The sequence below is a fragment of the Bos indicus genome, chromosome 25 (assembly GCF_029378745.1).
Source record: "Bos indicus isolate NIAB-ARS_2022 breed Sahiwal x Tharparkar chromosome 25, NIAB-ARS_B.indTharparkar_mat_pri_1.0, whole genome shotgun sequence".
NCBI lineage: Eukaryota > Metazoa > Chordata > Mammalia > Artiodactyla > Bovidae > Bos > Bos indicus.
The window spans coordinates 18,277,147-18,292,417 of record NC_091784.1 but is presented as its reverse complement, the minus strand read 5'-3'; the positions used below and the strand labels follow the sequence as shown (position 1 = coordinate 18,292,417).

At 44.0% G+C, this 15,271-nt stretch overlaps 1 protein-coding gene across 4 annotated transcripts in view; it reads right to left on the bottom strand.

The window, feature by feature from the left end:
• VPS35L (VPS35 endosomal protein sorting factor like) overlaps positions 1-15,271 on the bottom strand; it is a 138,216-nt gene that overhangs the window by 74,854 nt on the left and 48,091 nt on the right. For all 4 annotated transcript variants that reach the window (XM_019987901.2, XM_019987899.2, XM_019987902.2 and 1 more), the window contains exons 10-14: positions 15,104-15,200; positions 14,346-14,393; positions 13,054-13,147; positions 8,292-8,369; positions 7,701-7,823 (exon numbers count right to left, since the gene is read on the bottom strand). In XM_019987901.2, coding sequence (XP_019843460.1) covers positions 7,701-7,823; positions 8,292-8,369; positions 13,054-13,147; positions 14,346-14,393; positions 15,104-15,200 — 440 coding nt within the window. The remainder of the gene's footprint in view (positions 1-7,700; positions 7,824-8,291; positions 8,370-13,053; positions 13,148-14,345; positions 14,394-15,103; positions 15,201-15,271) is intronic.

Here is a 15,271-nt window from a genome sequence, read left to right as displayed (position 1 = left end):
CCCCAAAAAAGATGTTCTTTTCATCATAGGGGACTGGAATGCAAAAGTAGGAAGTCAAGAGATACCTGGAGTAACTGGCAAATTAGGCTTTGGAGTATAAAATGAAGCAGGGATAAGGCTAATAGAGTTTTGCGAAGAGTACGCACTGGTCATAGCAAACACCCTCTTCCAACAACACAAGAGAAGACTCTACACATGGACATCACCAGACTGTCAATACTGAAATAAGATTGATTATATTCTTTGCAGCCAAAGATGGAGAAGCTCCATACAGTCAGCAAAAACAAGACCGGGACCTGACTGCGGCTCAGATCATGAACTCCTTATTGCCAAACTCAGACTTAAATTGAAGAAAGTGGAGAAAACCACTAGACCATTCAGGTATGACCTAAATCAAATCCCTTATGATTATACAGTGAAAGTGAAGTTGCTCAGTCATGTCCAACTCTTTGCGATCCCATGGACTGTAGTCTACCAAGTTTCTCTGTCCATGGGGTTTTCCAGGCAAGAGTACTAGAGTGGGTTGCCATTTCCTTCTCCAGGGGATCTTCCTGACCCAGGGATAGAACCCAGGTCTCATGCGTTGCAGGCAGATGCTTTATACAGTGGAAGTGACAAATAGATTCAAAGGATTAGATCTGATAGACAGAATGCCTGAAGAACTATGGATGGAGGTTCATGACATTGTACAGGAGGCAGTGATCAAGACCATCCTCAAGAAAAAGAAATGGAAAAAGGCAAAATGGTTGACTGAGCAGGCCTTACAAATAGCCGAGAAAAGAGAAGTGAAAAGCAATGGAGAAAAGGAAAGATAGACCCATCTGAATGCAGAATTCCAAAGAATAGCAAAGAGAGATAAGAGAGACTTCCTCAGTGATCATTGTAAAGAAATAAAGGGAAACAATAGAATGGGAAAGACTAGAGATCTCTACAAGAAATTTAGAGATACCAAGGGAACATTAAATGCAAAGATGAGCACTTAAAGGACAGAAATGGTATGGATCTAACAGAAGCAGAAGATATTAAGAAGAGGTGGCAAGAATATACAAAAGAACTGTACAAAAAAGATCTTCATGACCCAGATAACCATGATGGTGTGATCATTCACCTAGAGCCAGACATCTGGAGTGTGAAGTCAAGTGGGCCTTAGGAAGCATCACTACAAACAAAGCTAGTGGAGGTGATGGAATTCCAGTTGAGCTATTTCAAATCCTAGAAGATGATGCTGTGAAAGTGCTGCACTCAATATGCCAGTAAATGTGGAAAACTCAGCAGTGGCCACAGGACTGGAAAAGGTCAGTTTTCATTCTAATCCCAAAGAAGGGCAATGCCAAAAATCTTCAAACTACCACACAACTGCACTCTTCTCACACGCTAGCAAAGTAACACTCAAAATTCTCCAAGCCAGGCTTCAACAGCACGTGAGCCGTGAACTTCCAGATGTTCAAGCTGAATTTAGAAAAGGCAGAGGAACCAGAGATCAAATTGCCAACATCCGTTGGACAACAGAAAAAGCAAGAGAGTTCCAGAAAAACATCTATTTCTGCTTTACTGACTATACCAAAGCCTTTGACTGTGTTCAGTTCAGTTCAGTTCAGTCACTCAGTCGTGTCCCACTCTTTGCGACCCCATGAATCGCAGCACACCAGGCCTCCCTGTCCATCACCAACTCCTGGAGTCTACTCAAACTCATGTCCATCGAGTCAGTGATGCCATCCAGCCATCTCATCCTCTGTCGTCCCCTTTTCCTCCTGCCCCCAATCCCTCCCAGCATCAGAGTCTTTTCCAATGAGTCAACTCTTCGCATGAGGTGGCCAAAGTACTGGAGTTTCAGCTTTAGCATCATTCCTTCCAAAGAACACCCAGGACTGATCTCCTTCAGAATGGACTGGTTGGATCTCCTTGCAGTCCAAGGGACTCTCAAGGGTCTTCTCCAACACCACAGTTCAAAAGCATCAATTCTTCGGCACTCAGCTTTCTTCACAGTCCAACTCTCGCATCCATACATGACTACTGGAAAAACCATAGCCTTGACTAGACGGACTTTTGTTGGCAAAGTAAGGTCTCTGCTTTTCAATATGCTGTCTAGGTTGGTCATAACTTTTCTTCCAAGGAGTAAGCGTCTTTTAATTTCATAGCTGCAGTCACCATCTGCAGTGATTTTGGAGCCCCCAAAAATAAAGTCTGACACTGCTTCCACTGTTTCCCTATCTATTTGCCATGAAGTGATGGGACCAGATGCCATGATCTTCATTTTCTGAATACTGAGCTTTAAGCCAACTTTTTCACTCTCCTCTTTCACTCTCATCAAGAGGCTTTTTAGTTCCTCTTCACTTTCTGCCATAAGGGTGGTGTCATCCGCATAGCTGAGGTTATTGATATTTCTCCTGGCAATCTTGATTCCAGCTTGTGCTTCTTCCAGCCCAGCATTTCTCATGATGTACTCTGCATAGAAGTTAAATAAACAGGGTGACAATATACAGCCTTGATGGACTCCTTTTCCTATTTGGAACCAGTCTGTTGTTCCATGTCCAGTTCTAACTGTTGCTTCCGGACCAGCATATAGGTTTCTCAAGAGGCAGGTCAGGTGGTCTGGTATGCCCATCTCTTTCAGAATTTTCCACAGTTTATTGTGATCCACACAGTCAAAGGCTTTGGCATAGTCCATAAAGCAGAAATAGATGTTTTTCTGAACTCTCTTGCTTTTTCAATGATCCTATGGATGTTGGCAATTTGATCTCTGGTTCCTCTGCCTTTTCTAAAACCAGCTTAAACATCAGGAAGTTCACGGTTCACGTATTGCTGAAGCCTGGCTTGGAGAATTTTGAACATTACTTTACTAGCGTGTGAGATGAGTGCAATTGTATAGATCACAACAAATTGTGGAATATTCTGAAAGAGATGGGAATACCAGACCACCTTACCTGCCTCCTGAGAAATCTATATGCAGGTCAAGAAAAAACAATTAGAACCAGACAGGGAATAACAGACTGGTTCCAAATCAGGAAAGGAGTATGTCAAGGCTGTATATTGTCACCCTGTTTGTTTAACTTATATGCAAAGTACATCATGCAAAATGCTGGCTGGATAAAGCACAAGCTTGAATCAAGATTGCTGAGAGAAATATCAATAACTTCAGATACGCAGATGACACCACCTTTATGGCAGAAAGTGAAGAGGGACTAAAGAGCCTCTTGATGACAGTGAAAGAGGAGAGTGAAAAAGTTGGCTTAAAGCTCAACATTCAGAAAACTAAGATCCTGTCATTTGGTCCCATCACTTCATGGCAAATAGATGGGGAAACAACGGAAACAGTGACAGACTTTATTTTCTTGGGCTCCAAAATCACTGCAGATGGTGACTGCAGCCATGAAATTAAAGGACGCTTACTCCTTGGAAGAAAAGCTATGACCAACCTGGACAGCATATTAAAAAGCAGAGACATTACTTTGCCGACACAGGTCCATTTAGTCAAAGATATGGTTTTTCCAGTAGTCATGTATGGATGAGAGAGTTGGACTACAAAGAAAACTGAGACCTGAAGAACTGATGTTTGAACTGTGGTGCTGAAGAAGATTCTTGAGAGTCCCTTGGACTGCAAGGAGATCAAACCACTCAATCCTACAGAAATCAGTCCTGAATATTCATTGGAAGGACTGATGCTGACGTTGAAACTGCAATACTCTGGCCACCTGACACGAAAAACTGACTCATTGGAAAAGACCCTGATCCTGGGAAAGATCAAAGGCAGGATGAGAAGGGGACGACAGAGGATGAGATGGTTAAATGGTATTACTGACTCGATGGACATGAGTTTGAGCAAGCTCCAGGAGTTGGTGAAGGACAGGGAAGCCTGGCGTGCTGCAGTCCATGGGGTCACAAAGAATCAGACACGACTGAGCGACTGAACTGAACTGTACTTATATTAATAGTAAGACCACTGGAACAGCAGTCCATGGGTCAATTTGTTTAAGTCTCACTTTGGCAGTATAGCAGTTAACAGGAGAGACCTAGAATGAAAGTCTAAAGCAAAGTAGTCAAGCAAACAAATCTGCTGGTTTCAGAGTCACTGAAAATGGCTACACGGCTTCCTTCTAACTGTGTGACTGTAACAAGTTTCTAAGCCTCAGGTGCCTCATCTGTAAATGGCAATAACAGCAACACCTAGCTTGGGGAAGCTTTGAAAGTGAAGTAACACAGCCAAGTAAAGTAACTGGGCTTCCCCAATGGCTCAACAGTAAAGAATCCATCTGCAGTGCAAGAGATGCAGGGGACTCAGGTTCAATCCCTGGGTTAGGACGATCACCTAGAGGAGGAAATGGCAACCCACTCTAGTATTCTTGCCTGAAAAATCCCATTGACAGAGGCACTTGGAGGGCTACAGTCCATGGGGGCGCAAAGAGTCAGACACGACTGAACAACTGAGCCACGGACACAAATGAAGTACCTAACACGGGCAGACCTCAGAGGTATTGCAGGTTCTGTTCCAGACCACTGCAAGGAAGTAAATATCCCAATAAAGCAAGTCACACAAGGTTTTTGGTTTCTCAGTATATATGAAAACTATGCTTTATACTATTCTGTACACTATTAAATGTGCAATGGCATTATGTCTAAAAATAAGTGTGTATATATATATATATATATATACACACACACACACACCCCATAATTAAAAAACACTTTATTGCTAAAAAATGATAACCATCATCTGAACCTTCAGTGAGTCGTAATTTTTTTTTGCAACAGTAACATTAAAGATCACTGATCATTGATCACCATAACAAATAAAACGAAAAAGTCTGAAATGTTGTGAGAATTACCACAATGACACAGAGACATGAAGTGAGCAAATGCTGTCGGAAAAATGGCACCAACAGACTTGCTTAATGCAGAGGTGGAAAAAAGGAACTGTCTGCACAGAGCAACACAGCACAGTGCTGCAAACCCAGGGCTGCCTGTGGGGCGCAGCGCAGAGGGAGCCTCAGAAAGAGGCAGTTGTGTTACGGGCTCCAAGCTCAGCAGCATCTCTGACCCAACTCCATGCTCCGTTTCTTCACAGCCAACCAACACTGCCTTCTACTCTCTACCCAAAAGGTCACAAAACTCTAACAAAGTGCATTTGTTATAATGTTAAGCGAGGGGAAAGCATCATAAAGGCATACGGGAAAAATTTCTCATGTGCAAAACACAATTGTAATAACAGAGCAAGAGTGAAAGTGGAGAGAGAAGCATTAAAAAGAAAATGCACCAGACTGTTAACAATGGCCAGTTACTCGTGACAGAATTTTAGGCGGCTCTTTTTCTCCTTTTAACCTATCTTTTCCAAAGTCTTTCCAATGAATATGTACTTATTAAACAATGTTTTCTGGTTATGAAAATCCTCTCCTATCCATTCTGCCTCTTGTTTTTTCCATGGCTGCCAACTGGTACTCTTCTAATCCATCTGGTATGCTTCTGCCAGTCTGATCTTCAAGCACCACTTTTTTCAAATCATCTCCCTGATCAAAAATCTTTAAGAGCTGCCTGGTCTCCATGACACAATGATCAACAGCCTCTGCAGCCTGGGCCACTCCCAGGCGGCCTAGTTCCTCACTCTTCTCCAGTCATGCTCGTCTCCTAACTATGCCTCTTGCCTGTCGGTCTATACAGGTCTCGTCCCTCAACCCCTCCTTACTGCCCTGACTCATCTCCTGGCCTTCAAATCAGTCCAGGCCCCATCTCCTGTTAAGACCAAAGATAACGATGATGACCACCCCCATCTGCCTGCTGCCTTTCACACCAGCTCTTGGTCACGTGCTGACGTGCACTATTACAGTCATCTCATGAGAGCCCTTTGAGGAAGGGTCCATTCATTAGCCCCATTTTACTGCTGATGAAACTGAGGCACAAAGAGGTCAAGCAGCCCAAGGCAACACAGTCACAATCTGAACTCAGTTCTACCTCACTACCTGCCCCAGCCTCTACCACCTTCCTCTTCTTTCCTTCAACTGTGACAACCTGCATCACACAGCTGCATTACAGGATTCCGTACCAGACCCAGACAACAAGCTGCTGAAAATGGCAAGCTTACAGGGATTTGTTTTCATTGCACAAAGCATGTTTTATGAAACAGTTGCTTTTCTCTGCAAAGTGTTCCTAAAACTGGGGGCATAAAGATTTTTTTACTTAATTTTAACTGTATAAATGGTGGGGGCGGGGGGAATCTTATCTTTAAACAACAACAAGAACCATTTTTGAATAATCATTCCCTGATTTGGGGAGGGAGGGAACTGGGGATTTCAGTATGAAATTTCGTATGTCAGGTATTTGCAGCTCGAGGCATTTCTCCCCTCTCTCATCTAGATGATTCTCCCTTCCCCTCTCACTTGCCTGTCCTGGGTGTTACTAACAGCTGCAGACAAATGCCTACATTCTAGAGGTGTGGCCCCTTAAAGACACACATATCTCCAACTCCCTGGGGGACACATCCCAGCCACCGTCAAAGAGCTTTTTAGGTATCACTTTGTCACACACCTTTTCAACACCACCCTCCACACTGACATTAATTCTTCCACATTTTGAAAATGATTTTTTTTTTATGAGACACTCTAAGTTCCTTGTTTAAATGCCCCAAGAATCAGAGTTTGTTATTATTCAGGTGACCTAATTTTTTTAATCACTTCTTCTGGTGCAATAATGATTTCCTAGAGTTTTACTCCCCAGGAAAGCTCTATTCCCAGCTTCTGCCATCCTCTGAGATTACTGCCACTTAAAATAAAGGAAGAACGCCTTATGACATGTACTTTTTGTTTTTAATCCAATTTTGCTGTTCTTTAAGGAGAAAAAGAATAAGTGTTCTTATTTTCAAATGCATCAGTTTTGCTCATGGGTTTCAGTCATTAAGCTGAATCAGTCAAGTCATTGGTTTTTCTTCCTGGGAGCCTGGGCAAGCATGTGGTGGCTGAGACTACCCTTATAATCAGAGAGAATGGCCACACGTTTTCAAAGAATCTTCTATTAAACTGATTTTATTTAAAATCAATTTACTTGATAAAAAATTCACCTATTTTTTACGTGAATACAAGATGGCCCTATTTTTCTCCTCATACTTTAGGATTTGCAAAAATTAAAATATAAGCAAGGCATTATACTTGCTGAAAAGTTAAAAAACAGATTTGGCAAGAAAAATAAGTTAAAACAATCCAAACTCTGCCCTCCAGTGACACTTTGTCTTATCTCTTTCCTGGTCCTCTCGTGCAGATATAAAAACCACATTTGCAATCCCAATGACACAACAAACATTCAAGCACCGTGTGTGGGGCCCTCCTCACCCAAGCACCATACGTGAACCGTCATGTTTGATCCACGCAAAAGACCAGAAGACAGGAATTACTACTGCTCCCATTTCACTGATAAAGAAAAAAAGCTGCGCAGTTAGGGACAAGTGACTTGAGCTCTGCTTTAGTAACAACAGCTGCAAGCGACAGAGCTGCGATTCAGACTCAGGCTCCCTGAGCCCAGGGCTCAGGCGTGAACAGCAGCCCAAACCACCACTTAGGATACACACGGTGCAGGACAAGGGCTGAGCACGGAACCAGACCCCACAGTGAATCGCCATGAAAGGGCCCTGATGATGGCGTTACCGGGCACTCAGGTGTCAGGGTCCTTACGACGCAGAAGAGGGGAGTGAACTTCACACTGAAGCCCAGGGCAGTTACCTCGGGGGCGTGGTAGGAAACACACTGGAAGACCCAGTCCATGGCAGGCGAGTACAAGGGGAGGTAGGACGGAAGCTCCACGCCCTGGAGCACCAGCTGGTTCTGGACCGTATCCCCGTGAATCTATAGGAGACCAAATAAACACTCAGAAAAGGAAGGGAAGTCACAGAACAAAGAACATGTGAGCGTATCTGCAAGCACCTGAATGGCCCCGAGAGAAACTGCTTGGTTTCTCAGGTTTTTTTAAACTAGAAAAAAACTCACACAGTTTCCCATGTCACCAGGCTGAGCTGTTCTGGGAATGTGTGCTGTGAAGAGAGGCAACCTGATAAAATGGACCCAGCAGACACGAAGAAGAAAGTCTGATCAACCGGAGACGTTTCTTATTAACACATGCATATTAATCCTCTTTGCTTCTTCAGTACAATCAACACATTTTAATTGTCTGTAACAGACACGAGTGTAATTTTGTAGGGTTTACACATCTAAAGAGCTTTAAGGCAATCTCGACTTGGAAAACCAACTGGGTTTTACGAATCTGTGATCATGTAACTATCACATCAATTGGCTCTTCTGATAATATTCTCTTACCTGTTTGAATGTGAGGAGAAAATCAAAAAAGTTCTTATTTAGGCTTTCTTTGAGATGTGGAGCCACTTCCATGCCCACCTGTAGCCAAACAAAATGAAATAACCTTGACGGTGGAAAACCAGGTTGCAAATAACATATACAGTGTGATGCATTTTTGTAAATTAAAAATATACATATAGGTAGATATAAGCATAGAGAGGTCCAGAAAGTTAACTTTCAGTCTTTTTGTTTATTTTCTTATTCAACAAGCATATCTTGCTTTTATAAGAAAAACCACAGGAGCTATTTTTAATGAAAAAAAGGGCAATATTTGCAGTAATCATCTTCGCAGTTTCCCAAAGGTAATGAAAGTATTTCTGAACAGATGACCAAGGGAACAAATCAATACAGCACTAAGGAGAAATGTACTCTCAAGACAGTGTATACGACATTCTTTTCCTCTCTACAAAATGATACACACACACGTGGCTGTACTTATTAAATGAAGCAAAAAGATTCTGGTATGTAAGAGAGTCAGCTGAGACTTCACTGTGGCATTGTTAAAATATACGGATTCATTCTTTGCTGGGCAGTCAGGGAAGCAGACATAAATTTTGATGTATTTTAAGCAAATTTTTTATTACACAAGCATGAAGCCTAACAAAACTATAATCCATCGACTCCTTCACTCATTGTTTTAAAAAGATATGTAATATTTTCAGAATATTTACTAGAAAACAATTTGCTAATCACAGAGTAGGTGGCCAGGGCTCCAGAGTCGGATGGAAGAGTACAGGTCACAAATATGGCAGGGACTACATGGATTTAAAACAAAGCATCATAAGGTTCCTTAAACTGAGTTCCTCAAATGCACCTCAATTCCACACAGCTGCTTTAGCACAGAAACAACTTTGTAAGAGGAGTTGCTTTCTGGGACCTGGTTTCTTCCAAGGAAGACAGATTTCCACCACTCACCTCCCCCCACAGCTACCCAGAAGTCATGAAGATTAACGATAATGGTGGTTTTTAGATGTCTGTAAGGAATTCCTCTGAGGGAAATTATGCAAGATCCACTGGGGCGGTAAATTCCAGGGGCAGCTCTCTAGAGCTGTTGGAGATGCTTCCAAGGACAAGTACAGGGATTTAAAAAAATATTAACAACAACTGTCAGATCCATTTTTTACTGTGTTCTGATTCTATTGTTTCCTTCTACTAATCATTCCGTAGAAAAAGCAATAATTACCTGTTAGGCGACAGCAAAGAAAGGCCCAGTGGACGAGCAGTGGAGATGAATTGAAGGGGCTGTGACTTAGAAGAGGAGTTAATCATACTTTCCCTTAATAAACAGCTCTGAGCACCCCCCACGCCCTGCCTACTCACTGCCTTTGTGTTTTGTTTATCTCTTTCCATAAAACCAAATGAGCAGCTGGGAAATCTGCTCAGGTCGAAAAAATTTCTACCTAGAGTAGCAAGGGTAGTTACTCATGATACCCATCTGTTGTTTCTGCCTCCCTGGCACTCATTCTCTCTGTCTCTGGAATCAGCAAAGTGGATTTCTCTTTGGGGACTCAAACCTACCTCTCAGATAAAGAGGTTTGCGGCAGCTGGACCCAGCCAACCCTGGGTTGCCAGGGTGGGTGCATGACCCAGGCTCAGTCAGCAGGCAACTGGCATATGTACGGACTAAGGACCCAAGGTGGTTCCATGAGATTCTGCCCAGAAACTGGCTAGAACCACTGGCGAAAAGATAATCTTGTCACTGAGGTTCCTAAGTTGAGAGGCTGGAAGACTTTCCACCATATGGAAAGAGAAAGCTGCAGACTGAAGTCACCCAGAGGAGAGCCGAGCTGAGCCACAAGGAAGGAGACAGCTCCCGACACAGCTCAGGGTCCCTGCGTCCGCCATGCCGGGACTACCCCAGGCTCCTCAGATGCGAGCGCCAACAAATCTCCACCTTTGTTTCAGAGTACTATGAACTGGGGTTTTGCCATTTGGAATGGAAAGAGTCCTTACTAATGCACACTGTCTCTTATTCTTTTTATATCAAAAGATTTTCAGTAACTACCCAACCAGAGGAAAGGGTGCTCTGCCTGAATTGGCACAATTGATTTCAGATACAGGACATCTCACCCAGCTTTCCTGGGGTATGTCTATAATCTCTCCTCATTGCCACTGAGTTATAGAGCTGCATCTGCCATGCAAAGGTACTTTGAATGTGAAAGTGAACGAAAGCGTTAGTAACTCAGCCCTGTCCAACTCTTTTGCGATCCCATGGACTGTAGCCTGCCGGGCTCTTCTGTCCATGGGATTCTCCAGGCAAGAATACTGGAGTGGGTTGCCATTCCCTTCTCCCAGGAATCATCTCAACTCAGGGATCAAACCCAATTTCTCCTGCATTGCAGGCTGCTTCTTTACCATTTGAGCCAACAGGTGAGGCACTTTATACGCAACAAATATCATCTTTCACCAGCTTGTGTACCTTCCTTCAAACTTTAAAACTGAGGAGGTTTGCAGGGAATGAATTTTCCCCTCACTTTCTGATTTCTATATAATAATTGTGTGTCATTAGACACACTAAGATTCTGGGTCTTTATTACTGATGTGAAGGTAAGTTCAAAGAATGCTATAAGAGGAAAGGCTGCTGCTGCTAAGTCGCTTCAGTCGTGTCCGACTCTGTGCGACCCCATAGACCACCAGGCTCCCCTGTCCCTGGGATTCTCCAGGCAAGAACACTGGAGTGGGTTGCCATTTCCTTCTCCAATGCGTGAAAGTGAAGTCGCTCAGACGTGCCCGACCCTTAGCGACCCCATGGACTGCAGCCTACCAGGCTCCTCCATCCATGGGATTTTCCAGGCAAGAGTACTGGAGTAGGTTGCCATTGAGCACAAATACACAAACAAGGCTATCTTTACATCCTCCCCACCCCACCCCACAGGATCCAGTCCAATTTTGCACACAAAGGCCCTCAGCAAACTTTGACAAGGGAGGAGCATTCAAACTTCGTGATACTGGAGTTGAAGCTTAGGCCCTTAGCAAACTTTGACAAGGGAGGAGCATTCAAACTTCATGATACTACAGAGTTGAAGCTGGAGGAAATATATCTGATATTCTTCTATGAAAAATCTATGCCAGTTTCAAGCAGATGGCAATGCATAAATATTTTGGCCTCAGTTACTACAAGGGAGCAGGTGCCCTTAATTGGAAAGCTTTTTCTTTTTTTTTTCTTTTCTCCTTTATTAGGGAATAGACCTATAAAAAGTGTTCTTCCTAAGGATGTCTGCTTCTCACTCTGAGGGAAATGATTTTGATTTCTTTGAGATGCTGGAGACCACAGGGCTTCTATCATATGCTAGATGTCAGGTAAAAGAAGCTGATCAAAGGCTGCAGTCCTCACCTTCTAATTTCATAGTACTGATGATCACTAGTAGCTCAGCTGGTAAGAACCCACCAGCAATGCAGGAGACCCTGGTTCGATTTCTGCGTCAGGAAGATCACCTGGAGAAGGGATAGGCTACCCACTCCAGCATTCTTGGGCTTCCCTAGTGGCTCAGCTGGTAAAGAATTCACCCGCAATGTGGGAGACCTAGGTTTGATCCCTGGATTGGGAAGATCCCCTGGAGAAGGGAATGGCTACCCACTCCAGTATTGTGGCCTGGAGAACTCCATGGACTATATAGTCCATGGGGTCGCAAAGAGTCGGACATGACTGAACGACTTTCACTTTCACAGTAGGGGAGAGATATGTCTCTAAGAGTAGCTTTGTCTTCAAGAAGTCTGGACCCTACAGGTCCAGGACCCTACAGAATAGGGGAAATAACCCCTCTGAAGGTAAACGATGCCCAAGGAACCAGTAAGGGGGACTCCCATGAAAGCTGACAGAGGCAATGGCCCCAGGTGAGTTGAAGAAAAATGACTGTAAACTCTCCACAGGGTGCATTTTTCATAAATGAAAACTTAGTAGTTTTAAGTGGAGAAGGCAATGGCACCCCACTCCAGTACTCTTGCCTGGAAAATCCCATGGATGTAGGAGCCTGGTAGGCTGCAGTCCATGGGGTTGCTGAGTCAGACACAACTGAGTGACTTCACTTTCACTTTTCACTTTCATGCATTGGAGAAGGAAATGGCAACTCCAGTGTTCTTGCCTGGAGAATCCCAGGGACGGAGGAGCCTGGTGAGCTGCCGTCTATGGGGTCGCACAGAGTCGGACACGACTGAAGTGACTTAGTAATAGTAGTAGTAGTAGCAGTTTTAAGCAGGAGCTTCACGGTGCTTTGAGGAGAAAAAGGCTGAGTGACCCACAATCTGAACCCATCAGAGCAGCCCTCCAAGGCCAGGCAACACAGACCCTGATGCCTGCCATCACCAGGAGTGCCTCTCCCTGCCAGACAGCCCTCACCAACTCGCACTCTGAGCCAGCTCTTTAATACAGAGACCACAAATCTGATAAAACAATCAAATTCAAAGACAAAGGGAAAGCACATTTTGAGTCAATGAGAAGTTAACCTATCACCCGAAAGGCCTTGGGAGCCTCCTTCCCAGCAAGAAGGGAGAAACAATTAGTTCTGAAACCCAGTTCATTTGTGAGATGATGACCCTAATTAGAGTTACGGGTAAGTGGGTCTACTTAGAAATTAATTTTAAACAGAAATCCTACAGCCCTGCTTTCTGTGGACAAGCTGTGCTCTAAAATTAGCAGCTAATGAAGTCCTTCGTCCAGTGACTCGTGAGGTGGCAGGGAGGGAGAAGCACAAACGCTGGAGGAGGCAGGATGTGGTGGTCTCACCCTGCATAGGTAGGCCCTGGCATACACTGACACCAGTGGGTCCCCGATGCCCCGGACCATGCACGTCAGCCGCGGCAGACACTCTGAAATCCCCCTGCGAGAGATGAAAAGACAGCAGCATTTACACCCAAAAGTCTACGTTTCGACTTCCTAAAGGTAGGGGGGCAAAATCAGGTTTCAGAAACAAACCAAGGTCAAAGTTGATGTTTTCTAAGGCCATGTACCAAGTCTTTCTCTCTTGCCATTATTCATTTTTTTGAATGGTTTCTTTCATCTCTACCATCTTTTCAGTGCTGGAGTCTAATCTTTACTTTTTTCCTGTTTGAGGTCACTTTTACTAATTTAACTATTTTTGTCCCATCCCCAGTTATCGTCCATTGACAGGTCACTAGGTCACTCCTCACCCTTCTCAATATTTCGGCTGTTATCTATATCCCTTTGGCATGGATTTACTGCCCCGTGCTCCACCCATTCTTAACGCCTGACCCCAGCATCCCCCTCAAAGTGAACTGTGACTTCCTTATTCTTCCAGCCACATGGGACTTCCCTCTGCCCCAAGCCTTATTCTCCCCCAGCTGGTGAACGAAAACTCCCCCAGGCATCACCAGACCTCGATCAAACACACTTGGTACACATTTTAAATCCAACTCAGAGCACAAGTCAGCCCGTGGCTCTGAGGAGTTATCTAGATGGTTTCCAACGCCACTCAGAAAGCGGATCTGGTTTCTCCTGGCTCCGCAAAACTACTCTCAAAACAACGTCCGAGGTGACCCAGAGTAGCAGGGGGCTCAGGGGTAAGGGCTTTGCCTTCTGACATCTCTGACCTCTTCATCATCTTGGACAGCAGCCACAAAGACACTGAATGAGGGCTCGTGGGTGCCGCTCCCAGTCTGGTGTGTGCAGCTCAATGAATGCTCACAGACCCCTTCACAGGGCTTGCACACGGAGGAGACTGGGGGTCAGAGATGCTAAATAAGTTTCTCTGGACCACACAGCCAGTAACAGCAGAGCTAGGATGTCAAATCCAGTTGATCTTCCATGAACTAATCAACCAACCTCTCCCAGCTTGAGTTTTCTTCTCCGTAAAACGGAGATTAAAAAGTGATATCTACTTCATTAAGTTTTCATTTGGATTAAATGAGAAAATGGACGGAAGGTGCTTAGCACCAGATCTGCTACACACTAAGCAGTCAAAGAATGATAGCTGCTACTGCAGCGCCATTCACAAGGGCGTGTGCAAGAGAGAAATTTTTTGGAAATGTATGGCTCTGGACATTTAAGAAGAGCCTTACGTTTTGGAGAGGAACTTGTTACACTTCAGGATGGAAGCTTCCACGTAGCTACAGAAACATTCCGTTAAGGAAGACATTTTCCAGACTGCCTGTTCCCCACGGGGAAAAGCCTAACTGTTCACGCAGAGAGCTAGGTGTGTCTTCAGGAGAGGGGCCACGACAGCTCTTGACAATCCAAAGAATTCAATCAGTGAGTGGCTTGTGGGTTCTACATTTGGTTTTCAAGATTTTATTCTTATTTAAAATAAAATTTGGAAAACGTTATACGCTGATTTATGTTTATGTGCTGAAATTTAAACTGGGTTTTGAGCACTTCCAACTGAAGCTTTATGGGGAAAGGATGAAACTTAGAGAACTAAGATTCCTTTTGTGTATAAGCTGGACTGTCTGTTCTTCAACACTGGTGTTTGTGCAGAGAAGCTGGACCCTGCTCTTTTCAAGGTCTTGGGACCAGAGAAAACATACACAAAAAAAACCCCAAAGCATTTTAATTAAGAAAATTAATGTGGGAATGTTCTTCAGGGAAACAAAAGCCTGGTACACAGCACCACAGTCAAAGTCTCTCTCTCCAGAGAACTGGAGAGAGCCAGATCCAAGGGCTTCTTGGACATTGTGGCTGGTGCTGTGCTTCCAGGAGAGCAACCCTGACAGGATCCCATTTTCAACAGGAATCTCAGGGCAGCCCCTCACACCGCCTCTATTAACAGTGCAACTCTTGCAGCCTATCTTTAAAATCATCAGACAGAAAAAAAGGATACAATCTTGGAATGAGTTCCCTGATGGAAGCAATCTTGAAAAACCAATTTAAGCATGTTTCTTTGGCTGTGTCATTTACATTCTCTGGAGAGAAGTGATCTGTAAAACAAAAATAATACCCATCAGCCTTCCTAATTCTTGGGATCTGTTACAGCTGCTCTGAGTCCTGG